The sequence below is a fragment of the Barbatula barbatula genome (genome assembly GCF_947034865.1).
Source record: "Barbatula barbatula genome assembly, chromosome: 18".
Taxonomy (NCBI): Eukaryota; Metazoa; Chordata; class Actinopteri; order Cypriniformes; family Nemacheilidae; genus Barbatula; species Barbatula barbatula.
The window spans coordinates 10,185,038-10,212,683 of record NC_136781.1 but is presented as its reverse complement, the minus strand read 5'-3'; the positions used below and the strand labels follow the sequence as shown (position 1 = coordinate 10,212,683).

Genomic DNA, 27,646 nt, shown 5'->3' with positions numbered 1-27,646 from the left:
TAGAGCCTATTACACGATAGGCTACGAGTGCACAGTATGCAATTTGCTTCAGATTAAAAGCAAGTTGAATTGTAGGTTTTTCTTTTATGGATTATAGGTTAACTATTTTGAAAGCATCGATAATGTACCATCGTCAAAGCAATTGCGCCATCAGGTGGCCTTATGAGGAATACGGGGGCAATAAGACCATTATTTTAACTAAATCACACATCCAAGTCACATTTCACATCTTAACCCTACTGTGGGAATAACGAAGAGTAATACGAATAAAGAATCTTGTCATATTCCATATTTTAATTTCATGAACAATACATTTACAAATAAAACCAAGCACTTATTTTAAACAAACCAACTTTAAATTATGAGTTAAACGGGACACGTTTTGAGGCAAAACATGTTCTCGTCCCAAACATCACACGCAGAATGCATCTTTAAAGTAGCAAAGACGTTTTATAGTTCTCTCCTATAGCTTGAGATGTCATTGACAAACAACACCCAGCGCGTTTCAGTTACGTAAGGTAGTTTCATTCGGAAATGCAATTGAAGCAAAGTCAATGGATGGATGCAAACGAGCACATTTAGCTTTCGTCATCAAATCTAAAATAATTATCGCACAGATTATCAGGCCCATCTTGTAACAAGTAAATGAGTGCACTCGGCTTAGGTTCAATTCTTGATGGTCTTTCTTTGAATGACCTGCTCCCCACCAAAGAAAGCAGAAAGAAGCGGGCAAGACCGAATTTTCCATGACGCGAGTTCTTTTCACGTTTAAAAAAACCAGCGCTCAACGTGACCTGTGTACAAATATGACTCTTAATGGCAACTATTTCGACGTAGGCCTATCTCGCATATACATTCATTGACCACTATGAAAAGCGACCACACAGTTCACCATTTGGCTTTAGTCTCTAAAATGCGTCTAATAAGTGCGTGTGGTCTCTTCTTCGGTGTAACAGCCAATGCAGCGAGCCAACCGCTAAGCCTCGCAGTTGTAATAATGTTGCTGATGCTGTTTTAGTGATTGACGACAGCAAATGTAGATCCAGGCTGAAACTTATACTGTGGATCTTATAGAGCTCGTCTCAGCAGACAATGAGACGATGTGGTGTGCGTGTGCAGAATTCCACACAACACCAAACCAAGCCGCTGCCAAAAGATGAAAAAAACTCCACTTGTATCCCACCCCCACTTTCCCGCTCCAGCTCGACTCCATTCACTATGATGCTCGACTTGTAGCAAGAAGCTCCTCGCGCCCGACATCCGGACAACGCAATGAAATTCAAGCAAATTTCTTGACCAAAATTAACGTTCGCGCCGCCAGCGTTGAGTGAACTTCGAGACATCATCTTTGGCATCGTTTTTTCTCCCCACTTCGAAAAATCATCTTTAGAGAATAACTATCCCAGGCCTTTATATTTTCTTCCCTTTCTATTTTTTAAAAGTCTGCACAACTATTTCCCATTATATTTGACTTTTTTCTGGACTGCTACAAACTTTGTTTGTGGACTGAGATCTCGCAGTAAATCGCTTGGACCGCTTGTATATGTGATTGGTTTAACAAGTACCTTTATTCTTCAGCGAGAGATCATGGAGCGCGACTCTACCGCGGGAGGGGCGGAGGACCTGCTCATGGATGGCAAAATATCAAAACTGGCAAGTTTCTGTTTTACTCGTTTTGTCGATTAGTCTAAATTACCATGTTGCTCCAACTAAATGTGGTTACTTTTGGTGGGAGAAAAATGCCTAGTGCTGGTCATCTCTTAGTGGATTTAATTCACAATCACATCCCTGTTGAAAAAAAACAACAATAGAAATGCCATTATGAACCATTAGCTTTTTTCCATTAAAACCATCACAAAATTCCTTTCTGTAGTGAGTTTTGGGCATTATTCCAATAGGATCCATCTGATTAACACACCGCCAACAGAACGCATCACAAACCCGCGGACACAAATTTTAGTTTATATTAAAACCAATAAAATTCCCATGAAATCCATTTATTTTCTGTTGTTTTTTCAGCAGGGATATCAAGCCCACAATGTGCTTTTCTAATGGTGCTGTGGTCAAATGTATCAAACTTCTCAAATATCACATGATAAAAAAAGCAGTTTGTCCAATCATCATTTCGATCTCGCAATGATTCATTATTGCATTAAAGCATCTATACAATTTGTACTTAAAGGTTCAAGGCCGTTCTCAGGGACTTGGCAGAGTTCTTAAAAGGCTTTTTGTAGTTTAAAGTTTAAAGCATGAGTGTGTAACATCTGGTTAGAGAGTGACCCTTCAGATCGTGTGCAGCTGTGAGGGGTTAGATCTCCCAACATGGGTCAGCGAGTGTGTGGGTCCTCTCTGCCTCATATAGATCAATGTGAATGATGCCTCACATCTGTGCACCGTCTTTCATTCCCTCTGAATGAGATTTGTCACACTTCGGAAAACAAAAATGTTTGTCTCTCTTTGATTTTTGTGAATGAGAACTTTGAGGAAAACGTAACTTTCCACATTTTTCCAACATCAGCGCGCAGGGTCACTTCATAAACACGAACTAGCGGAGGCCATGGAAGTGGAACAGGAAGGACTGGTGGAACATCAGCCGCTGGAGCAAGATGACCTCAATTTTGAGAAATGGAAGCCCAAGCCAAAGCCCAAGAGAACGCTGCATGAGAAAATCGACGACCTTAAGACGTACCTGTGGAATGCCGAGACGAAAGAGTTCATGGGCCGGTCAGGAAAAAGTTGGAGTGAGTAACTAAACTAAACTTGATGTAAATTTACAAGCAAGGCACAAAGTGCTCATCTGTGGGCGATGGAGTGCATCCAAATTTGACTTGGACTGTAAACGAAATCTGTATTCAGTTTTGTTCTGTTGTAGAAGCATAGACAAGTGAGATGGTTGCTTGTTGCTTTCGCTCAGGGTTTTCTCTTTTTTTGTGTGTATTTATTTGTAGTGTGGGAATGAGTTCAGGGAGTAAGATGAAATCCAGATTAGTGGCTGTGCCTCTCCATTCTGTTGTGTGTGTGCGCATGTACACGCTGTCACTGTGTGTGTGCATGTCCAAACTTTGTGTTTACATAGGTGCACAGATAGCTCAGAGACATCTTGACAAAAACAGACTGCCTGGGGAATGGTTCTCAGCAGGAGAGCGAATGTCACGGTCCCTTTGCCGGCCTGGGATCACATTCCATTTACCCCTACCGTGCTTTCCTCTCCCTCTTTCCCAAAGCCCCCTGACCTCAAGATCTCCTCCAGCACGCTTTCACATCCACAGCGCAACCTAACATGCAGTGTTTTTTGTCCAGGCTCAGAAGTTTCTTGGCAGCTAGCATTTCCTGAAGAACTCGAGTGAGAGATGACAGAGCAGCCAATCAGCGCCGCTAACTGGCCGGTTGCTAAGCAACAAAGCAAATTCCCACCGGGAAACAGTAGTATGAAAATGTCGTGGGGAAAGCAGAGGAAAATGTCAATGCCCTGAAGTGCAGGCATCGTGGTTGTCTCCATGCTTTACATGGGCATGATATGATGGGGAATGTGCTCTTAAGGTGGTTTAAATAAACAGCCGTGGTCTTCGAGCAGGGGAGGGGCTGTTGGCGGGCTGTGATGCGTGTCCCATGAAAGGAGAGCGCAGAGGCCTCACAATGCCAGAATGGGGTGATCGGGCTCCTTGGAGCTGGCTGTGGCTCTGTATGGCTTGCGAAAGACCGTCACGACGATGGCAACCGGAGGTTCACTGTGTTCCTAAGTGAAAGGACAGCTGGGAGAATATTCACTAGGCTCAAACAGAAAGGCCTTTGTGGCTGTGGGACGCAGGACAGGCTGCTTCTAGTCGCTGTGAAATTGCCTGCGCAGCAACAGACGTTTGATTTGAGGACGCTTCCCATTTGATCAGCTGTTGATGGACCCTTAATTGCAAATTAAAAGACAATGGCTGGCTGCTCTACTTTTTTACGGGTTCTTATTTTTAGTTTCATTAAAGGGATAGTTCACCCAAAAATGAAAACTCTGTCATTTATTCACCCTCACGTCTCTCCAAACCATTATGAGTTTGTCTTCTGAAGAACACAAAAGAATGTTGGGTTTCATTGTTTGGACACAAACCCACTGAAACATTTCTTAAAATATCTTCTTTTGTATTCCATAGAAGAATGAGTCATAAAGGTTTTTAACAACATGTGATTGTATGAATGATGAACTATTGAGTGAACTATTTATTTAACGTTGGACAAAAAGAATTGAAGCCAGTCGGTGAGGTTTAAAGAATAATAGAGTAAATAACAAAGAAAGATTAAAGTTTTCTCATTTTAAGTGCATTTGAGTTGTTAATTTAAGGGACTAAGGGACAAACATAGTATTAAAATGAAAATATGTATTCATGTGTTTGCAATGTTGCTATATAAACAAATATTACTTTTTTTTAAAGATTTCATTAAAACACGTTTTATTCATTTATCTGTCCACTTTGTCTTTTTTAGGCCTCATTTTGCTCTTCTACTCAGCATTATACATTTTCCTGGCAGCCATGTTTGGTGGTTGTATGTGCTGCTTGATGTGGTCTATTAGTCCATATACTCCCACCTACAATGACAGAGTGATGCCACCAGGTGGGAATGAACCCCTTTTGTCTATTAAATGTCTAAAGCCTAGAAAAATATTTTTAAAGAATGATTTTTTATTGAATTCTAATAATAATAATTAGTGATCCATAATTCACAATCAGGTAAATATTGATAAGGTGCGTGTATTTAAATGCATTTCCATCAGCTCAATATCATCATTCTTGTATTCCTTAATAATCATTTCTTCACCTTCTGTTTTGACTGGCAGGTATGACCATTTCTCCTCATCTGGATACAGCTCACGGGTTTGACATTGCTTTTAATGCCTCTGACCGCAGCTCATGGAGAAAGTATGCAAAAGCCCTGGAAGCCCAACTGAAACGTAAGTCCAACGTATAAGAACCAAGGTTATTGAGTTTGGCTTGACCGTTTTTAACAGGGAAGATGTGTTTTCTGTGCAAATTCAAAACGGTCCAGCACACTCTTTACCAAATCCCGCTGTCTATTGAAATACTGACAAGGAGGGAACCCCTTTTGTGCTCTCAGTGTAACTCCTCAATGCTGCCCGGGCCCCACTTTTGTGTTTGCCTGTAAGTTGTGGTGGCCAGGCTGGCCGACAACCATTGTTTGATGAATTTATGGTCTCTCTTTCTCTCCCTTTCATTTTTATTTCCATCCCTTTCAATGCCGTTTCCCGCCACGATCGTGTCCAGCCTATGATGATGCAGTTCAGGAGAGGCGGAACATGAACTGTGAAGGAAATACGTATTTCATGCAGGATGACTTGGAGGAGAGTGCTGAGAGAAAGGCTTGCCATTTTAAGAGGTCCTGGTTGGGAGAGTGTTCTGGCTTGAAGGACAAAGATTTTGGTTACTCGAAGGGCAAACCCTGTATTCTGCTCAAAATGAATCGGGTGAGATTTTATGCATACTGTATACAATTATGATGTAACACCCCTCCCCCGAAACAAACAAAAACAAAATGGACAAAGTAATAAAACTCGGGTGCCATCTTGTGGTGAGTGTAAGCATAAACACCACTCCTAGTTTGCAAGCTGTTATTTAACACAGCCATTCAGTCCATTGTGTAGTTAGTTTATAGGAAAAATTTTGACTTTCTTCCAACAGATTCTCGGGTATCTGCCTGGTCAAGGCGCTGCAGTAAATGTTACATGCGGACTAAAGGTAAAAATAATGACTAAATGAGTTTATACCATATACATTTAACATCAACTCAGCCGACAATTGTGTATACATCCATTGGTTATTCAGTGACAGTCTTAAATATCCACACTGTTGTCCAGAAAGGGTCAGCTGACAGCCTTGGAGAAGTCCTTTACTATCCGGATAATACCTTTAATATGCGGTACTACCCTTACTATGGGAAACTCAGACATGTGGGTGATCAGAATTCAAGTTCATATTTAAAATCTCATTCACTTCACAGTGATGGTATTAATGTCATTATTTCTCACACAGGTAAACTACTCATCCCCACTGGTGGCCGTGCGCTTCACAGGAGTCCAGTATGACACCTATTTACACGTGCAATGCAAACTCAATGGCAAAGGCATCATCAATGATTCACCAACCGACCGTTTCTTGGGCAGCGTGTCTTTTAATTTAGAAGTGGGCGCATAGGTGTGCAGTAGACCTACAGAAATGAAAATTTCTCAGAGTATGTTATGATAAATGAAATGGCACACTGGATGCTGTCTTTACCAACTAGCCCTTTGATTATGCCCCCAGCAGCCATTGTGCTATTTGTTTCATAACTTTCAAAGAAGGATATTTCCAGTGAGTAAAAATTTAGATAAACATACATAATGCATTCATAGATCACATTCAGTAACATAACATTCAATATCCAGGAACAAGAGACCGATTTACTCATTTCGTATTAAAATACGAAAACTTGTCCAAAATGTAGATCACAAAATGATAGCAATTGAGGCATAATCACTCAAACGTACATGCGGTTTACAGCGAGACACGAAAAACGATTCTCCAGATCTAGGGTTTAGAATTAACATTTATTAAAACTTTATATGGGAAGTCAGATATGTATAACACATCAATTAAAAAACATTTCTTTTTTTTGCCCCTCTGATAAGACAGACGCTATTAAATTTCACCTTTTTTGTACAAATCAACCGGACAAGAGAAAAACACAAAATATTATTTGTTACTTCTGCCGTGGGCCGGCTAGCAACTTAACTTTATTTTTCATTTTGCTTGCTCATTTAATGGAATAACAATCAGACGTGGTTTAGAATTAATGATTGATTGTACATTTTGGACTAAATTTGTTTTCTTTTTTTCTTGTTTCGAATGTACTAAATTTTGATTCCAGATACAAATGTATTTTAGTAAAAAAGTGGGACAGAAATCAGTTTGCATTACTTTCACATATTAGGGCTCGTAATGAAATACAAGTTGATCTTTCTTTAGACATCCATACAACCAACACTTCATTAAAACTAAACTGAGCATTTCACAGGATTCATATCCGCTCTAGCATGAGAGTATCCGCTCAGTTACCTGTAAGAAGGATTTCAACAGTATTATTTATTAATTGTATTTGAATATATTGACATGGCACAAACCGTTACAAAGTGTAATAGTAAGATGGAAATTGGTAACTGCACATCTTGTTATTCGGTAAATACATTGAAACATCCAATGGCTGACAACGATTTGTCCGCACGATTTTCAAAGCACTCATGTTCTAGCATAAACAATAAAGATGGATGAGAATTAACGGAATTAAAGCTTCCTGGTCTGTTTTGCTTTCTCTGTAAATAAATCGCAACAATAGTGATGTGAATGTTAATCACTACAATATACAGAAATGTGGTAGAAATTAGGAGTTTGGTTCCAAAATGAGAACTCAAGATCATGTTTTTTTTTATTCCAATTAATATCAAACAAACTGCAGTTGGTTTGCTTTGATTCAAGCCATAATAACTAAAAAATACAGCTTACTAACAAAAACATGATTTTTGAAAAATGTTTAAAACTGAGTTCTTCCATTTTTTAACTAAACTATAAATAGTGTTGGTAGTTAAAAAAGGTCTTTGAAACGGTCCATTAATTGTTTTCAGCGGCTGTAGGTCCACAATACACAAAATGATCAGTTCTGTCATGCATGATAAGATGAGCAGATCTTACGTTTGGTTATAAGCAGGCCACAGTGAAAACCTTCTAGAATTGCAGTAAAAGGCATCATGTGACTCATGTGTCATCAGTAAGTTTTATAGCAACTATCCCACTGTAAATGTTTGACTGTAAATCACGTGATTCATCCAAAAACAATAAAATGGTACAACTGGAATCCATAGGTTCCACCATTCCACCAAATAGATCATAGAGGGTGAAAAAGACAAAGACTTTTGTACAAAAACAGAAGAGCCTTTTTATTGAAATTCTCCACTTTGAACCAACATTCTCAACCTGACAAAGATTCTACAAATAACAAAAAGGCACACTAGTTACGCAACAATAATATTGTGTTTATTTGTATTTCTAATCAACAACAGAATCCTTATAGGTGAAAGAAGGGATAGGGATACTGTATACACATTCAACTGATCTGGCCAGTTGTTTGGCAAACAGCAAGATCAGTGAAGCAGGACAAAGACTGAAGTTCAGGTGCAAACTGTAGCTTTGGTCTCACAAACTGTCTACTGGAAGAGTGACTGCATGGGTCCAGAAAAACAAACTAAACCACAAAATGTTGAGCTTTGTGTCAGACCTATTGCCACACTACCAACATTCCCTGAGAGGGGACCAAATGTTTTGCAAGGGTAACCTATATAGTTAAATGCTGGTAAGTGTCACAATACAAAATAGTGTCCCTTGAAATGCAAAATATGATTTGTGATGCTTAAAATAATTTCAAAATATAATATTCCTAATTTCAGCAACAAACTGATCCACAAGAATACATTTAGAGCATTTACATTCAACGGTAAATAAACTTGTATGCCCAATTCTACGTTTAGCAATTTATTTCACATGAATATGACAAACAACCCCCGAATTTTGAGAGCATCCTTACAGCAAGAAAATAAACCCCCATAAAAGGGAATACTTTTTCCATGCATTTAACATACAATGTCAATGGTTATTTGGACAGCCTGTTTTTACACTAAATAATGAAATCATGCCTGTTGACACCGCTTCAAAGTGTAATTATAGCAGAAATATACCACTTCATTCATAAAAATGCTTTTACAGAGCTCAGAGATATAACCCATATCAAACATGTTAGAAACACACAAGCTGCGAGCACTGGCAGGTGAGGATAGTCTAGCAGTTTGCAGGGAAGCCAACAGGAGAAAGCAAATACGGCAAAGGATAAGCGAGGGTTAGAGGTAAGAAATGGCAGCAGCTCTGGTGTTATACGGATTGGTAGCCAGTGCGACTCTTCCTCCGGCCAATCAGATAAGAGATAAGCACAAGGATGATTAGGAAGCTGAGAGCCACACCCACAGCGATGGGCACCAGAAAACTCAAATCAGAATCCAGAAAGCACTCTTCCACTGAGAGAAAGGGAGAGAAAAGGGGATGGTGAGTGATGGTGGAAATATCACACTGAATCGCTCAAAGCAGTGTTAAGTATAACAGAGACTGTATAGGATAGAAAGAAATTAAGGAGTCACGCCAAGCAAGGCTTAGTAGAGAGCTTATAACAAAATTAAGATTTTTGTTAATCCTATTTAACTCTGTAAAATCAATGTTTGTTCTTTATTACACCACGTCCTAACCATGTGACTAGTATATAAATGGGAAGATGATCATTCCAGTATTCAATTCAAAATATCCGACTTTCAAAATCACTTTTCTGTGCACAAACCAAATTACTTGACATCTTACATCAAAGTGAGATCACGGCCACACATGACTGGCATTTAAACCTGAAAGCACTCCGTTACGACCTCCGATTATTGAGGCTAATTGAATCGTTGATAGGCAGTGGTGTGACTTCTCTTTCTTCCAATCAGATAGGCCAACAATACAATAATAATGAGGATAGCCAGGGCAATTCCGACCGCAATAGGGACAATGAAGTTATCTGGCTGAGCCGCTTCACAATCCTCAGCTGAAAATAAAGAGAATGGATAAGGGACAATAGATAGCGCAAACAAAATGCTCAATTAACACTAGATTATGGTTGTACTTCTGTCCCAAATATACTTAAATTGTAAAGAATTAAGAAACTTTTTTTAGATTGAAAAGATGACCCACACCAGTTTTAATGTGTACACAATATTTCTCGGTTTATTGCAGCTAAAAGCCCATTAAAACGTTTGACAAAGCAATCGTATCCATTGCAATACACCAAATCACACATCAAGTTTTTGGGCAGTCAGATCAAGAATCCCTTTTCACAAAAGCCTAGCAAAATGTCACAAATGTTCTGCCCAAGAAAAATAAATAATCTTAATTGACAAAGTCATTCATGTAACTGATTGAATGGCAAGAGAAGCAATTTTAGCAAGGCACAGTTTTAATGCGTTCTAGATATAGTGGAAAAAAGAGTCACACCAGATTCTGTCCAGGCGCATAGCTTAAATTAGACTTGAGCATGAACAGTGAATTCCCCAGAGGAGAAAACAAAGACAATCAGGCAAAGTAAATCAGAAAAGCTTAAATGAAAATAGAAAGAAACAATACTGCGCAAAAGCATTTAAACTCAAATTAAAGCACCAAATCGTGCACATGTATTCAATATGTACCCACATCATAACCACACGACATTACAAGGGATCCTCCAGCTAGTATAATTCACAGTATCCCATAAGCATCATGTATTTTTTAGATTAGTTATGCATGGAAAATATTGTCAAAAGTAGCTGACGAAGCTGATGCACGCTTGTATTTGTAGCCATCCCTTTTAAATTAAATAAAACATCCAACGCATTTAGTAACAGAATATAACACTTTACATTTTACTAAGTATATCTGGGAAAAACAAGCCATTGCACTTTTTTTACACCGGTCTGCATTTCTTTTTTTTAAAAGCTTGTGAATGTTTAAACTTCTCAGCAAGTGTTTCCCTGTTCTAGAAGCTCTATTGTTTGAAAGGGCCACCGGTCTAGTGTCGACAACCATTTCTGGAGTTTCCAAAAACCGCTGCTCTGAATAAAAGAGTGCCAATATAGTTCAAAACAACTTGATTTTAATAATGTGAGGTATTATAAAAAGATGCCAAATCATTTGAAATAGCAATGACCAAAAGCATTAATGAAATGTCTATAGAAATCAGGGTGTGATGCAGCTCACTTTTGGGGGGGGTGCAGTGTATATCTAACACAATTGTGTAGTTGCATAAGATAACTTGGACTGAAGACTGTAATAGTATACTAATTTGCATTTAAGAGCTCTGCTAACAAGAGGAAGGAAACCATGCACTTAACAAAACAAAATTGTCAAAGCACACACACAAAAACAGGTTCATACACACAAACTAATTAACAATATGAAGCCGTGGTCCTGGAATACCACTGTATCCTCAAGATTCTAATGTGGTTGCAGTTAAGGATGATGGATTAATCAACCACAAACAAAAAAATCATTGGGACTCCTGTGGCCAAGAGTCAGTAGCCAATCGCAATTATACAATTACCCATAGTATTTATAATGGTCCAGGAACAGGCTTGGTGTCCCTTGGATTTAATTTTGTGATTTGAGGCATTACAGTGTCTGATATCCAACATAGGTCCTTCGTCGACCAATCACGTATGCAATCACAACAATGAAAATCAAACCAGCCAGAACAGCACCAACAATGATTGGGATTAAGAGGCTGATGTCATCCATTGAACATTCATGGGCTGCAGATAGAGAGAACATGAGTGAACATACAATGAGGCATCTAACCTGAGATCAAACTGTGCGTTACACAGAAGTATTCAAGGCCTGAAATGGTTTCTATGCCATCTAGGAAGACGCTTTTGTACAGACTTGATTTAGTCAATAAATACAGCTTTGGAAGTAACACACGAACATACCTGTGCTGAACGTGTTCTTTTGGACTGCAAAAGGCTGCACTTGTAGCTCAAATGTGTTGATGGTAAGCCTGTCCGAGATGTTGTAAGTCTGCTCTTTTCTGCACATGTAGGAACTTCCAACAGACGCCTCCCACAGAGACAGATTAGTATTGGATTCATTGAAAAAGCTTCCTGTTGAGAGTTCACATGAGAGGACAGAAGGGGGTTACATAAGAGATTTTGCATCATCAAAATGTTTCTTCCATTAAAAAAAAAGCTTACCCTGGCCGATATCAATCAAAAGCACTAAAGCATGCAGGCGGAATTTCGCGGAAACCTGAAAGGCACAAAAACAAACTACAGTCAGATTACAAACAACGCAATTCCACATACGGTTCAAATCCATTGAAATTGTCATACTTACATTTGTGAAAACTAAGTGAACTGTCACTTTCTCAGACTTCAATACAAGAGAAGAGTCACTGCCACCAATTCCACAGGTCCCGCTTGCTAATGTTACATTCGGATCAACATTAAAAGTCTGACGGCTGGCATTCTGAAAAACACAAAGTTAGACAACTTGACAAGTACCGTTTTAAATTGACAATTTATGTACAGACTGTTTAAAAGACTTCTGAATGCAGTCTATTTGATATACATACCCCACTTGTTGTGTAGCTGAACTGCAGGCCCATGTTTGCTAACAGACAGATGGAGGAGTTGACGTCAGGCCTGACACTGTAGTTTCCAACAGTTGGTTTGGGCACTGGTGGGGTGGTTGGAGGAGGGGTCGGTGCCGTCGTAGCATTACTGTGCGCTGTAGTTGGCGCTTCGGTGGTGGAATTAGTTGTGTTATGGTGTGGGGTGGTTGGAGGTTCTGTGGTGGTTGGAGGTTCTGTGGTGGTGATGTGATGCGTGGTTGTTGGAGCTTCTGTGGTAGAATTGGTTGTGTTTTGATGGGTAGTCGGTGCATCTGTGGTCACGGTAGCCTGAGCTTCTGTGGTCACGTTAGCCTGAGCTTCTGTGGTGGGAAGAGTGGTGGCCGCCAAGTTCTTTGCTGTGGCATCCGCGTAGACAGAACCTAAATCACAGTAAGAGGGTACAAAACGCTATTAAACACAAGCTATTCCTATAACACTTAAAGGAAACATCCTTTTTGCTAGACAGCTCTTGGGTCAAAAGCGAAAATCAACCACCTTGCAGGCAAAGGGAAATAAAAACAGCAATTCAAGCACATTCCAAAAGTGTTAACTTCCTGACACGCTGGCCCGTTGCTGAAAAACATCCTTGTGGTTTCATTGGATCTGTTCAACTTCTCAAACTTCACTAACTTTGATCATCAAAACCTACACAGGTGACATGTGGTTTGTTGAAATCATTTACCTGACGCTTTCAGCGCGGGGTCAAAGGGTATTGTGCTTGATGAGCCGTACATCACATGACTTTGCCCTAGTGTGTCATACAACTATACGGAAGCAAGGCTTCGGTGTCACATTTAACACTAGATAAAACCCGTGAAGCTGACTGATTTGGAGATAGGATGGTTTATTTTTAAACATGTTAAACCTCAGTTTAACGAAAACACGGATTGTGCTCGTTCATGTCACACAACACGCGTTTCTGTCACTTACACAATATCACGTTTGTTATTATATAATATTAACAATTCAAAGAACAAAGTGCATGTTTTATTGCAGCTCTAGAGAGAACGATTAACAGAGAATAGCTAATGTTAGCAAAACATGAGCGTTTAAAAGCATGTCGATGAATCCAGCTTTTAAATGTACATTTAATTGCCTTAATTATAGCCTACGTAGACAACTCACGGGAGAAACTCTCAATTTCTATCTAAACGTGTTTTCTAAAATTACGGCACTATTGTGCATGTTTACGTGTTCGCGTTTTTCATAACGTTAACCCACAGGTGTGTCTGCTAGACTCTCCTGCGCAAACGTCAGAACAGTTGTTTTATAACACTCCTGTCGAAGACGTAACGTTAATAGTATTCATTAAAAAAAACTCGTTTATCAGTGATAACATTTAAAATGTAAAAAACAAACACGTTGACGTCAAACATTTTTTGAACGGTCACTCTCTAATTACCTAACGCGCTGCACTTGCGTAGGTAAGAATTGATGCTAACGCTAATGCTAACAGGCTCTCGGCTTCCTACGGGCCCGTGCAAATCTCGCGAAAACAAACTTCAACGTCTCATTTTTAAACATTGACACCCGCTTAAATAAAACGTATAATAACGCCAAAGTACGTACCACCGAGCAAAACAAAGAGCAGAATCACACAACCGCGAAGAGCCATGGCGACGTGTGTATGGTTTCTCTGGCAGACAGACAGTGTGAGTGACGTCCGGACCGAGTATGACCCGGTTCAGCACAGCGCTGTGAACTCAAACCTGTTCTCATATAAGTCATATGACAGGACGGCTATCGGCTCCTCCTGTCCGCGTCATTGGCTGAACAAACGTGTATTTAATTAAATCAGACCTAGAAGTGATTTGTTTTTGTATCAGACCGTAAACAATAAGCGGACCGTGGGTCTGTTCAATTTTTGCTTTGGTTAGGTCTCAATCACACAACACCTATATGCGCTTATTTCCACAATAAAACCTTTAAGTTGACATCAAATGATGCCTCACATTTTTTTGGTGCGATACTTTGTGCTGTATGAAGTTTTTATAGTAAGGTTATTTGTTAACATAGATTGTTGACAATGTTATTTCTTAACATAGATTGTTGAAAATGTAATATAAAAATCATAAAGTCAAACATTTAAATTGTGGTACAATCTCAATCAAAAGTTTTGTCACACACACATTCGAGAATAAAACACTTATCGTAATATGACATGCAGCTTTTCGTGCATTGTGCTTTGTCGTCCCCTGGTGGAGGGACTCAAATTTCAAGTCTTGCGCTTAAGCAATGCACGACAGCAGCCGCGCACACGGTCGAAAGTACTTCCGGTGGGTCAGCGTCGGATCTAAGAAAAGTTACTCTTCCCCCGCTTCTACGCAAACTTAAAATACCAGCATATTTATCGAGTGGCAAAACGACGCGCAGCTAAATGCTTTAACGGAAACCATCTGCGAAAAGGAATTAGAAACCCAGCAGACTTTGTGCGCCGCTCCAGAGTGCGCTCGCGAGGGAGGAAGCAGTATTCAACCATCTTTCCTCTGCTGGCAATAACAAGAACAGAGAAGGGTCCAAGTGGGGCTACACATCTCAATCTGTACTCGTTTCTCCTTATTCGCTCGGGGAGCCGTGAGGTTGGACTTTTCCCGACCGAAACCGAGGAGTATATAGCGTCCACCTCCGGGATCGTAGCATTAGTAGATTAGCTATTTGATTTAGTATTTCTTTTTTCATGTTTCCAACAGGTTTACCTTCCCCTAATCCCCCATCGCCAGTCCAAGAGCCCAGACCGGCAGCTTCCGATGTTCACACCGACAGTAGCTTAACGTCTTCTAAGAAGAGAAAAAATAACAGTTCCGAGAAAGAAGACATTGATTCAATATCTTCGTCTCCGAAAGCCATTTGCAATTCATCCTCCACCACGTCCTGCTCTTCAACTCCTGCGCTGCAACACAACAAGAAGTTGAGATTTGAGGACTCGGTGGATTTCATCGGACTGGATGTAAAGATGGCCGAGGAGTCGAGTAATCCTTCTGCATCTTGCTCAAAGGGAAAAAACGTGTTCCTGGCCGGAGGTGTGGGGCATCATGCGAACGGACTCACCAAGTCTGCGGGCTCCTCTACATTCTCAAACAGTAAACCCGGTGCTGCAAAGAAACTTATCATCAAGAACTTTAAAGGTAATTTTTTGAATATATAAATGAGCTAACGTCATCTTACACGTGTTTATTTGAAAACATCATTGGTGTTCAAACCCTAGTGACCCGCCTACCTAGGCAGCACATGTTGTTATGTGTAGGTTTGGCAGCCCACTAGGGTTTGAGAGACAACCACTGTCATTGTGCTGTTCAAAGGTAACTAACATGTATAACTGTCTTAAGTAATGAAGTGTGCCCTTGTTTTATTGTGGTTTGTTTCGTTGCCAGTCATGAATGACACTTTCTTTATGTTGATAAGTTTTTTTAAAGACCTGTTTTAGACATTGTTATTTTTATCTGCGCAACATTGTGTTTGTATAATCTCTGTATTAAACCTTTTCAGAAAAGCCAAAATTACCAGAGAATTACACGAATGAGACCTGGCAGAAACTAAAGGAGGCAGTGGAAGCTATACAGAACAGCACTTCGATAAAATACAACCTTGAAGAACTTTATCAGGTAGGAAATATGTGATTTGTTGCTTTAAAAAAAAGTTTTGTAATAATTTATAAATGATATACTATATATGACGTCTTATGCACTTGTCTCTTTTGTATTTATTTTAGGCTGTTGAAAACTTGTGTTCACATAAGATATCTGCCAAGCTCTATAAACAGCTCAGAGTGGTTTGTGAAGACCATATCAAGGCCCAGATTGACCAGTTCAGAGAATATCCTTTTTTATCATTTCTACTGTATTTTGGGGTATAACGTTAACCGACACCTGAATAACTCTGGTGTTCACTATAACTGTATTATAATAGACTTTAGACTGTAAAATCTGGCACATCCTTTTTTGACATATGAAAATTTCTTAACTCGTCTTCTACGGATGCTCTAGACAGTGTTCTCTTTCTGAAGAAAATAGACAAATGTTGGCAAGATCACTGCAGACAAATGGTTTGTCTGACACTTTACTCGTCAAGCATCTTAATAAATATTTGTGAATGTGGGAAACCATCATCTTATACATGCATGTCGAATGTTTTCGTGTCTTGTTTTTTTGTCTTTACCTGTTTGCAAAAATGACATTGATACCAAACATTCTCTTTCTCTCTTCGCAGATTATGATAAGAAGTATATTTTTGTTCTTGGATCGCACATACGTATTACAAAATTCAATGCTGCCCTCAATCTGGTACGTATCTGCTTTTGCAGAAAAATATTTGATGCTTTGCTTCATCTGCCACTGGGAATAACCCTTGTGTTTCGTCTGCAGGGATATGGGTTTGGAGTTGTTTCGTTCCTATATAATCAGCGACCTAAAGGTGCAAAGTAAGACAATCGATGGGATTCTGCTTCTTATTGAGAGAGAGCGGAGTGGAGAGGCTGTAGACCGCAGTCTCTTGAGGAGTCTCTTGAGCATGCTGTCAGATCTGCAGGTAAGATCTACTGGGTTGTCATGTTCTGGGTTTAATATTGGCATGATCGCATAAAGTCCGTCATCCCTTTTACATATCATGTACTACATGCAAGAATACTAGAATAAACCGTATGGAGAGAGAAAAGTCAAAAAGTTAATTTATGTGATGAATTGTATTGTCATCTCCGAAACTATGATTTAGACAGCTTCACAACTCGAGTAATAAAAATACTTTATATTCTTTAAAAATAATATTTTGTAAATTGATATTTATTTATATATATTTTTGAATCTACAGTGACTGCAATGTTTGGTTAAAATTATTATATTGGCACATCTTTTTTTTACACTAGTTGCACTACTAATCTTATTACCAAATTGACCTGGTCTTTTTTTGTTTAACCAGTATCATTACAATATTATTATACATTTCCTGTACGTCATATTTTGTTGTTATACTTTTATTTCAACCCATAAAATGTGTGGTTCTGGAATTTTTGTAATTGCACCTTTGCTCATTTTTGACAGATATATCAGGATTCCTTTGAGCAGCGTTTTCTGGAAGAGACAAATCGATTGTATGCTGGAGAGGGCCAAAGGCTCATGCAGGAGAGAGAGGCGAGTTTAAGATACTTGAATATTTCTTTCATAGGTTTATTACCTGTGCTTCTAGAAGCAAATGTTAGCTCTAACCGATGCCTTGCTCTAGGCTAGACTTAACTTTCTGTCTTGATAAATACATTGTTTGTTTTCTTTGCAGGTGCCAGAATATCTCCATCATGTTAACAAACGTCTAGAAGAGGAGGCTGACAGAGTCATCACATACTTGGATCAGAGCACACAGTAGGTTCACAAGGAATATGCCTAGCACACAACTGGTCTTTAAAATAAAAATATTCAACATGTAATCAATTGCCTGTTTTAAAAAAAATAGAAAACCCCTCATTGCCACAGTAGAAAAGCAACTACTTGGAGAACACCTCACAGCAATACTCCAGAAAGGTATTGAGTTAATATCACCCTAATCAAACAAAAGTTATAAGAATTGTATTTAGGTTTGAAATGGTTAACCTAGTGTACACTATTAAACAAGTGCATTTTGTTTTCTAATACACAAGGTTTGAATAACCTGCTGGATGAGAACCGTATTCAGGATCTGTCTCTGCTGTATCAGCTTTTCAGTCGTGTTAAGGGTGGCGTGCAGGTTCTCCTGCAACATTGGATCGAGTACATCAAGGTGAGCAGGAGAACCAAGAGATGAGTTTCAGACTTGTGATAAAACACATTTCTGTGTGAAATTATTTTTAAAGTCATTTATTTTTTGTGTGTGCCTTAGGCCTTTGGAAGCACAATCGTTATCAACCCAGAGAAAGACAAGACGATGGTTCAGGAGCTTCTGGATTTCAAGGATAAAGTCGATCACATCATTGACGTATGCTTCATGAAGAATGAGAAGTTTGTGAATGGCATGAAGGAGGCGTTTGAGACCTTTATCAACAAACGGCCAAACAAACCTGCAGAGCTCATAGGTCAGTTATCACTTTTTGAGAGCTTGCAGCTGACCAGGTGATGATGAATATTCATATTTATTTTGTGATCCATGTTGTATAGCAAAATATGTGGATTCAAAGCTTCGTGCAGGAAACAAGGAAGCAACTGATGAGGAACTTGAGAAAATGTTGGACAAGATAATGATCATATTCAGGTTCATTTATGGTAAGACTTTATGCTCATCTTAAAAACCTTAGAGGGTATTTCTATTGTTAAACTTTATCAACCTAAACCTCACTTTAATTTGTTCTTTGCAGGCAAAGATGTTTTTGAGGCATTCTACAAGAAAGATTTAGCCAAGAGGTTACTGGTGGGAAAGAGTGCTTCTGTAGATGCGGAAAAATCTATGTTGTCCAAACTGAAGCATGGTAAAATACATCTCTCCATTAAAATCCATCACATTATTATCACAGAAGCATAGAAATGTGGAAGTGGCTTGTCTTTTTCAGAATGCGGTGCTGCATTTACTAGTAAGCTAGAAGGAATGTTCAAAGACATGGAGCTTTCAAAAGACATTATGATCCAGTTCAAACAGGTAATGATCGTGTTTTTCTTTTTACTTTTTTATTTTATTTGCCAGTGATTCACACATCTCAAATTTACCACAGCACATTCAATGTCAAAATATTCCTGGGAACATCGAGCTGACAGTGAACATTCTCACAATGGGTTATTGGCCAACTTACGTGCCCATGGAAGTGCATCTCCCACCGGAGGTTTGTACTTGAGAAATTGGAGACTACATCAGATACTTTCTATTTCTTCAACATGGTAGTAATAATACAATTACTCTTCACTTTCCAGATGGTGAAACTGCAGGAGATTTTCAAGACGTTTTATCTTGGCAAACACAGTGGACGGAAACTACAGTGGCAGTCAACATTAGGACACTGTGTGCTTAAGGCAGAATTTAAAGAGGTAATTTAAATTGTGTCTTATAACTCTTTCTATGAAAATATTTAAAATGCGTTCTTCTCTGTAGGCCACAAAAATTAACTGAAACAATTTTACAGGGCAAGAAAGAGCTCCAGGTGTCACTGTTTCAGACATTAGTTCTGCTTATGTTTAATGAAGGGGAGGAGTTTTCTCTGGAGGATATTAAGCTGGCTACAGGCATCGGTATGGATTCACTTTGAAGTGTTTGTTAACATATGTGATGCCAGTTTACATCGACCTTTGGTTAATAATTAATGAAAATTTGCAGAGGACAGCGAGCTGAGGCGGACCCTGCAGTCACTAGCCTGCGGAAAAGCACGCGTTCTTCTGAAAACCCCAAAGAGCAAAGATGTGGAAGATGGAGACAAGTTCTCATGTAATGATGATTTCAAACACAAACTCTTCAGGATTAAAATCAACCAGATCCAAATGAAAGAAACGGTAACACTCTTCATTTAAAACAGTTCGACTGTCAAGAATAACAATCAGACTTTGGAGAGTCATTGGCCTTAGTGATTCTTATTCTTGGTTGCTGTACCTCACAGGTGGAAGAGCAGGCCAGCACAACAGAGAGAGTATACCAAGACCGTCAGTACCAAATCGATGCTGCCATCGTTCGAATCATGAAGATGAGGAAGACTCTCAGCCATAATCTTCTGGTGTCTGAGGTGTACAACCAACTCAAATTCCCAGTCAAGGTGAGAACAACTATAGGACAAATGTGAATGATGTTCTTAATGCAGGAATGAAACAAGCATCAAGAACTTCTGCTTCAAGTGTCATTTAAATGTTTTATTTTTTCCTTCTAGCCTGCTGATCTAAAGAAGAGGATAGAGTCACTTATTGACAGGGACTACATGGAAAGGGATAAGGAAAATCCCAATCAATACAACTATGTGGCTTAAAGAATGAGAGGTGTAGATGAGGGATGGAAGAAATGACAGGAGGAGGCTGTTCTCAGCGACGTCGTTAACTTCACTTAGCACATGGAACGTTCCAATTTTTGTTCACTTTATCATCTTCACCCCAGTGACCAATAACTGATTCGGTTTTCTCTTTCCGGATTTGTTTGGCTGTTTTCCCCCCTCAGAATGGCTCTTAAGAATCTCTTTAAAAACAAGAAAAACTATAATACAGGATTATTTTGATAAATTGCTTCTAAATGAGAATTGGACTACCCTGAGTTAAAAAACTATTTATTTCTTCGTTCATGGCAATTATTTATCTCTGCCATGTTGTGTGTGTTTTTTCCCCCAATGTGTATTTCTTGCAATTGTCACTTAACATCGACTTATTACCCGTGCAAAGAAACCAGGACCAGATTGATCAAAATAGACAAATTTGTTCAGTTGGTGTTGTGTTAGGTACCAGTGTATAAACATTGAATATAGGATTTCTTTTTGCCAACGTTTTTGATAAACGGAGAAATGATTCAGCTGGTTGGTCACAAGCAATTTATGTTCTGTGAATGTGATTTATTGATGAATAGAACAATTGAGGCTGATTGGAAATTTCACAGTATGTGCCAAGATTAGGTAAACTAAGCACTTGTTTTGTTCGTAGAAATGTTAACGCTGCTAAACACTAACTTGTACATCTTCCTTTGTTTTCTTCTCCCTGCTTATACCATCTCGCATTTCCTCTTGTTTATTTTGTATATACATTTTACACTCAAATTTGATGTTTGACACTCAGCGACATTATGACCGAAATCTTTCACCAGAAACTTTGAACAAGCACAGCAGCACCGTTTTATCATCCGAGTGTTTTCATTTCAGTTCTCAATTTGGCCTATATACTGAGAAACTCCTCTGTGTGGCATCACTGGATCTGTGGAATTTTTGGCAATGGTGTTTTGAGAAATCATACTTAAGTGGACAGTTGTCCAGTGTCTGGAAAGTATGCTTGTTTTTATTGCCTCAGAATAAACAACTATGTGTTTCCATGATCTTTTCCTCTGTTCAGTGATTATGATATTAATATTTATTATTTATCTGGCCTATAAAAATACTGGGAGATGGAAAAAGTAGTTACATATGTTCAATGGTAAAGAACTGTTGGAAGAGCTGGTCCACTTTTTACATAAAACTAAAACTTTTGAAATTAAATATTTTCACATTATTTTTAAAACATTAAAATTAAAAACTAAAGGAAGAAAATTTAAATAGAAAAGAATAGGAAGCCAGATTGTGACATTCATAAAAATAGATAACATATTTTCAATGCTGTATGTAGAAAAACACTAGATGGAAAACTTGGTATTATTAGATTGACATTGATATATATGCTTTTGGTCTTTCTATGGATAGACAGGTGTAATACTGCTTGATCACTAAAATCTAACTTATATGAAATACTGTTAATAAAGAAGACCAATCATTCTGGTGTAGTTTCTGCATGTGTTGCCCTGGCCGAAAAAGGCTTGCCACTGTCGTAAATGTCGTAAACAGGAGTCACCTGCTGTTGACGTAAAGCGTGGAGTTAATCAAACCATATTCAACTGAATATTTAGTTTTTATTTACTTAGTTTAGCAAAACATTACAGTTACGAGCTATAGGACAACAACAGTAAGAGGAAACCAGTGACGATAACGACCCGCAAGGATGTTTAAAAAGTAAGCTTGAGCCGTTGTCATCCCCATGAACACTAGCTAACACAACTTAGCATTGTTACCGTTAAAGGACTTGAGTGATTCATTTGCACATTGGGTTTTCCATCTCAGTGGTTATGATAACTCTTTTATTTCTGTGTCTACCACTTTTTAGATATGATATCCTAGCGTGTTGAATGCTTTATATTTTTTCTCTGAGACAGCGAGTTGTGTAGCTACGTTACCTGGTAATTTGCGTATCAGGTTTGCCATACTAAGACAACAAATTAATAATTTGTATTCCCTAACTGTCTAAAATACACAATACAAAACAAAAGTGATTTCAAAGTAGTTATGTTTTATTACAGTGAAGCAAACTGTTTGTAAATGCCATGTTTGAATAACATGTTTTCAATGATAAGCATTTATGGGTAATTATCTGATTCTGCATCACAGATTCATACCAGTCTGAATGCTTTATCGTTTTTGTTTTCAATGTTTGCATATGTTTAGACAGAGACACGTCATATTGTTTTTAACATTAACCGTATGACGTGTCTCTGTCTAAACATATGTTAATTAACATTAACATCTGAATTCTTTATCGTTTTAGTTTTCAATGTTTGCATATGTTTTGGCAGACAGAGACACGTCATACTGTTTTTAACATTAACCCATGGACTGTGCACACTTAATTCTTTCTCTATGTTGTCTTAGATTCGATGAAAAGGAGAATGTTTCGAACTGTATTCAACTGAAGACATCTGTAATCAAGGGCATAAAGAATCAGCTGTTAGATCAGTTTCCCAACATCGATGAATGGCTCAACCAAATCATGCCCAAAAAAGACCCTGTCAAAATTGTGAGATGGTAAGAGCTATTCCTGATCGTCAGTATTTATATTCAATATTTAGATTACTAAAATATAGTGTTTAAAGACTGTCAAGCTAGCTTTACATTAAACATGCAGTGTCTGTTTTGCTTATGTCCACAGTCATGAACATATTGAAATTCTTACTGTAAATGGAGAGCTGCTTTTCTTCAGACAGAGAGAGGGACCATTTTATCCCACCCTCAGAATTCTACACAAATGTAAGAAAGACACTTTTGATTTAAAAAAAAGGGAGATCTTTAGAAAATGTTTCTTAGGTGCATATGCATGTCAAATATATTTGTATTGTATATATAACACTATTTAGTTACACATATAATTCATTCGGTAAAGCTAATGCTTGGCAATAATTGTTCTGTTTTCCAGATCCCTTCATACTGCCACACCAACAAGTAGATAAAGGAGCTATCAAATTTGTTCTGAGTGGAGCCAATATCATGTGCCCAGGCCTTACATCACCAGGAGCCAAACTCTACCCTGCTGAAACAGACAAAGTAGTTGTATCTTTCCAAATATTATTTGATCTTATAAATAGAGGTTAAATGTTAAAGAGTTACCTGAATAAGGGAATACTTGTGTCAAAATGGAGGTTGTTGTCCTTAAGTTGTTGTTTTCAGGCTATAATGGCAGAAGGTAAACAGCATGCACTCTGTGTAGGAGTCATGAAGATGTCAGCAGACGACATGTAAGTATCTTTATTCATCAATCCTCATATTTACTAAATGTCATGGGCAATTTCATTTTATATCCTTCTTGAGTTACAGTTTTGTGGAACAGAAAACGTGATTTTACAACATATTTTCTTGTGTTGCTTCACTGAACAGAGAGAAAGTAAACAAGGGAATTGGAATTGAGAATGTTCACTATCTGAATGATGGACTATGGCACATGAAGACATACAAGTAGACATGAGTTTGTGGCTCATTGGGACCCCTTGTCAACAGGCAGCCTGTCTTCTGTTTACACAAATGGACTCAACTGTGTACCATGCTTTGAAAGCAACCCCATTTTAATGCACAAATAAAACCTGCATTCAAGTCAATTTAGAATGGTCTGTTGCTACAGTGAGAGCTGTATTGTGCCATTGCAGCTCGGATATATGTGTGCGTATATAAGACTTCCCCATATTTAAGAAAGGATATGCAACTTATTATATAAATTGTGATATAAGTTACGACTTATAAAAATATAATTCATCATCAGCTTTTTTAGATTGCAAGACCTGAATTGGTTGTGTCAGATAAGGGACATACAAAATGTCCAATACTGGGGTCCTCCAGTGCAGGTTGGAAAACCCCTGGCTTAGGCTGAATCAGAGTTTTCATTTATTCAATAAAAACATAAATATGATTTTGCTGCAAAAATCATAATAATAAACTAAACATGAAACCACTGTCACACAGTTAGATGTCATTTGTAATATGCAGATCAATTACAAATACAATATATTTATTATAAACTTCAAGTTTAGCTGTAGCCCACATGAATACTGTAATATACTATAGTATTACCATAGTGAACTGTAATAAATTGTACTAAAATGTAGTGATTATAGTATAGTATAGTAAACATCAAGCAAAAACAAATCATGGAATTCATACAAGGACATAGACGACTTCAGCTCAATTTTGAGGCTCAGAACCTTTTGTAAACGTTTTTGGGGTAAGCGCTGCTACATAACATTCACCAACATAAAAATTTAAATACTATGAAATTTCAAAGGTAACCATAATGAGAACTATGAATTGACTAGTATTGTAAATAGACTGACTCCAAAAATGTAATAATACAATAAAATTTTTACTAGTTCATACTGTATAAATGCTGTGCAGTGTGTGATGCAGAAACTTTCCTAACCTTAAAGTATAATTCCATACAAAAACAGATATCACCTTGTCTGCCCCAGATGCGAATGATGCAGCAAGATGTTAAAAACAAGGCATTTGTCGTAACGTATCGCGCATCCAGTGTGGAAAGCCTTAAATCTTCATACTGTCTTTGCCATTTCATTATCAAAAGAAAATGTAAAAAACTATTAAACATAGCCGGATCAAAGTGCTCCTGTCATACAGCAGCAACAACGTCTGGTTTGTCATTAAATACATTTTTAATTGGTAAATGCAAGTGCCATGTTTATGTGCATAAATTACACATCTGAAGCGTTTCACTTTGCATCATCCTGCAAATAAATCTTAAAACCAAGGATTCATTTTCATTCAGTGCTCAAAATAATAAGTTTTTTAACCCTTATGATAAATTTAACAACCATTTTCCTTCTGATTTTGGTAATAGTGTTAAGGTTTCCATTTAGCCAGAACACAAATCCCTCAGCATATACCAGCACCCACCTTCAAAGCACATAATACAAAATAAGGTACATACTGCACATCTTTAACCCTGCACCTAATGTAAAAATTACCCATTATGATCAACATTCTTTGAACCCTGTTTAGCACAGTAAACACAGAATCATTAAGTGAATCAGTCATTGTCTGAGTCTTTAGGAGGCAAAAATGTCAAAGAATCATGAAATTCGTGTCCATACGGACGAAGCCTGTAGACACCATACATCATGATATGCATCTGGCCTGCAGGCATGCCACCAAAGGTAATAGCCACATCAGAACAACAGGACTCTACGACATCATTTGGGTTTTTGCTCATGCTGTCAGAAATCATAGAGGTAATGCTTTTCTTGTTAAAAAGTGATTTGCCTTGTGCATCCTCGCCGTTTTCAGCAAACACCCCGCTGTACTTCAAACATGTGGCGAGCTGCTTCTCTTCCGGCATCTTCCACAAGGCATGGCTTCGCGCTGGACATTTCTCCTCATCTTTGAATACCTCCACCAGCCTCTTCATTGCCTCATAACTCAACACAATGCCACCGTCATATTCCACATACTCCAGCTCTCCAGACTTTTCAATGCGGCCAAGGTAAAAGGGCTGGTTTGGGTCTTTCTCTAATACCAAATACTTCAGGTTTTCAATAATTGCAAAAGTGGTGGGTCGGGCCACGAAGAACCACCGCAGGTCTCCAGCATTCTCATAGGCGTGTGTGATGGCTTTGCGTAGCCTAGCCCACTCATCGTCCTCCTGTAGATCCAATGCCTCTAGAGCTTTGGAAGATTCTGAGGTGTAGAACACAGATTTGTCACAGTGTTTGCTCCAGGTGTCATTGGCTGTCGCCCAATAAACAAGGAGCTTCGGGGTCACCATAATGAGACAGTACACTCGAACCTGTTGGGTGAGGTCATACATCTGGGCCTCGGATAACTTCTGAAGTTCTTCTTTGCTAACGGGTTTTAGATGATGGTGGAGATGACTGTCACCCTGGAGTCCAGGACTAAAGGTGCCGAACAGAGACAAGACCAGACAAAAGATGCCCCCTAGAAACATGCCTTTCATGAACGACCAACCCTCAGACTTCATGTTGGATATTTACCTGTAATAATAGAATTGAATACAAATCATTTAAACCGAGCAAAGGCACTGAATGCCACAACAATCTATTACATTATACGTATTATTAGGATATCAGTGGCAGCAAAAACAGTCTCGTATAAAAACTCACTTTAATGCCTTTGATCGAAAAATATATTTTTTACAACTGTCCGCAAGAAGCAGGAAACGTTAGCAAAGTTTACTGTACTTACGACAGATGAGTGTAATAATAACAAAACGTGGTCAACAGTAGACACAAATAACACATGTAAATACGTACAGTTACTTACAATCGCAAGACTTTCAACACCGCAATACGATTACGTACACGAAACCGTCGCATCTAGTTCCGTACACACGACACAACCGGAAAATATAACAAGTGAACGATCTGATCCAGCGTCAGTTTGACCTGTTATCTTTCAATCCCTTTAGATCGGATTACTGAAGGAAAACTGGTTGCAGTCCAGTACAACAAGCCAGCAGATCGCTTTCCGCATACGGATGTTTAATCTGAGCCGAAGGCAGTATGGGAAATGTAGTTCTTCGCAGGTAAACTCGCACAGGAATGAGACGCTTAAAACTTCAACCGCACTTTTCCTGAAATGTTACACGGAATACTGCATTTGTCATTTCTGATAATTGCGTTAAAAAAATTAGTTGACTACCATATCATAAAATGATTTCAGTTCAAAACAGCGAATTGGTAAATAAATGTAAATAAAGCACAAGCCTGCCGCCTATTGGTAAACGATGGTGTTGTGTTTTCGGTCTTCAAGCCTGTAAAGAGAGAGGGGACACTTTCTCTTTCTTTACTTGTACATAGCTGATAAAAAAAGAATAATAGACATTTTGTAATTTAAATATTTATGTATGTTTGTTATACTTCATATTATTTTTTGTTAAAGTAAGGGAGTATCATAGCAATGCAGATCTACCAACAGGATGAAATGTGTCTCTCATGAACTAAGGTTTAAATTCGAATATGTAATTACATAACAGCTTGGTTCCAAAATGAGAAAATCTCTGTTTTTCAAAATTGTCTAAAATCATGTTTTTTTTACTGTGTATAATATAAATCAAACTGCAGTTAGTTTGTTTTGATTTAAGCCACGATAACTAACACAATAAAACACAACAAAAACATGATAACATAATAAAAACATTAGAAAATTCATAAAAATTGAGTTATCTCTTTTTGGAACCAAACTCTTCGTGTATCCTGCTGGCACCCCTTTATCAGAATAGAAACTTACTTTTGCAATCATTGATGCACAAACAATAAGAAACACACGAAGCGTATTGTGAAGTTCTCAAAGGATAGTTTATAAAAAACCTTATGTTATCATTTATATATTAAAAGTTTGGACCGCCATGAGGGTGAGTAACTGATGAAAGATTATTTTAAGACATCTAGGGATTTGTTTTGTTTGATAAGAGGAAGACATCCAAATCACCCCAAAATTTCCTTTGCAACAAAG

The 27,646-nt window shown here is 38.3% G+C and overlaps 5 protein-coding genes across 9 annotated transcripts; 3 read left to right on the top strand and 2 right to left on the bottom strand.

Annotated features, from left to right (window-relative positions):
• Nucleotides 1–1,200: 1,200 nt before the first annotated feature.
• On the top strand, nucleotides 1,201–7,317 carry atp1b4 (ATPase Na+/K+ transporting subunit beta 4). Its single transcript, XM_079479751.1, has 8 exons — nucleotides 1,201–1,653; nucleotides 2,519–2,741; nucleotides 4,471–4,599; nucleotides 4,823–4,936; nucleotides 5,268–5,467; nucleotides 5,682–5,738; nucleotides 5,858–5,950; nucleotides 6,033–7,317. Exons 1-8 carry the CDS (start codon nucleotides 1,588–1,590, stop codon nucleotides 6,192–6,194), a joined length of 1,044 nt encoding a protein of 347 aa, XP_079335877.1. The 5' UTR covers nucleotides 1,201–1,587; the 3' UTR covers nucleotides 6,195–7,317.
• A 630-nt stretch (nucleotides 7,318–7,947) lies between these two features.
• Nucleotides 7,948–14,120, bottom strand: lamp2 (lysosomal-associated membrane protein 2). Of its 3 annotated transcripts, none has more exons than XM_079479754.1 (6): nucleotides 13,819–14,120; nucleotides 12,211–12,629; nucleotides 11,973–12,104; nucleotides 11,831–11,885; nucleotides 11,570–11,740; nucleotides 7,948–11,392 (listed from the first exon to the last, which is right to left on the bottom strand). In XM_079479754.1, exons 1-6 carry the CDS (start codon nucleotides 13,862–13,864, stop codon nucleotides 11,253–11,255), a joined length of 963 nt encoding a protein of 320 aa, XP_079335880.1. In that variant the 5' UTR covers nucleotides 13,865–14,120; the 3' UTR covers nucleotides 7,948–11,252. The 3 variants fall into 3 exon arrangements, with proteins under 3 accessions (XP_079335880.1, XP_079335879.1, XP_079335878.1); XM_079479753.1 differs by having other exon boundaries at nucleotides 7,948–9,097; XM_079479752.1 differs by having other exon boundaries at nucleotides 7,948–9,657; nucleotides 13,819–13,977.
• Nucleotides 14,121–14,488: 368 nt separating this feature from the next.
• Nucleotides 14,489–21,189, top strand: cul4b (cullin 4B). Its single transcript, XM_079479750.1, has 20 exons — nucleotides 14,489–15,374; nucleotides 15,736–15,851; nucleotides 15,959–16,062; nucleotides 16,222–16,291; nucleotides 16,456–16,529; nucleotides 16,611–16,773; nucleotides 17,283–17,372; nucleotides 17,515–17,597; nucleotides 17,689–17,756; nucleotides 17,873–17,991; nucleotides 18,091–18,283; nucleotides 18,366–18,470; nucleotides 18,563–18,673; nucleotides 18,755–18,840; nucleotides 18,914–19,021; nucleotides 19,110–19,223; nucleotides 19,319–19,424; nucleotides 19,510–19,682; nucleotides 19,787–19,939; nucleotides 20,051–21,189. Exons 1-20 carry the CDS (start codon nucleotides 14,927–14,929, stop codon nucleotides 20,144–20,146), a joined length of 2,580 nt encoding a protein of 859 aa, XP_079335876.1. The 5' UTR covers nucleotides 14,489–14,926; the 3' UTR covers nucleotides 20,147–21,189.
• Nucleotides 21,190–21,634: 445 nt separating this feature from the next.
• mcts1 (MCTS1 re-initiation and release factor) lies at nucleotides 21,635–24,840 on the top strand. The gene is made up of 6 exons (XM_079479319.1): nucleotides 21,635–21,856; nucleotides 22,550–22,702; nucleotides 22,827–22,924; nucleotides 23,091–23,224; nucleotides 23,342–23,409; nucleotides 23,549–24,840. Exons 1-6 carry the CDS (start codon nucleotides 21,846–21,848, stop codon nucleotides 23,628–23,630), a joined length of 546 nt encoding a protein of 181 aa, XP_079335445.1. The 5' UTR covers nucleotides 21,635–21,845; the 3' UTR covers nucleotides 23,631–24,840.
• c1galt1c1 (C1GALT1-specific chaperone 1) lies at nucleotides 23,714–26,696 on the bottom strand. Of its 3 annotated transcripts, none has more exons than XM_079479316.1 (2): nucleotides 26,456–26,696; nucleotides 23,714–26,166 (listed from the first exon to the last, which is right to left on the bottom strand). In XM_079479316.1, exon 2 carries the CDS (start codon nucleotides 26,151–26,153, stop codon nucleotides 25,206–25,208), a length of 948 nt encoding a protein of 315 aa, XP_079335442.1. In that variant the 5' UTR covers nucleotides 26,154–26,166; nucleotides 26,456–26,696; the 3' UTR covers nucleotides 23,714–25,205. The 3 variants fall into 3 exon arrangements, with proteins under 3 accessions (XP_079335442.1, XP_079335443.1, XP_079335444.1); XM_079479317.1 differs by having other exon boundaries at nucleotides 24,029–26,166; nucleotides 26,446–26,542; XM_079479318.1 differs by having other exon boundaries at nucleotides 24,122–26,166; nucleotides 26,296–26,510.
• Nucleotides 26,697–27,646: the final 950 nt, after the last annotated feature.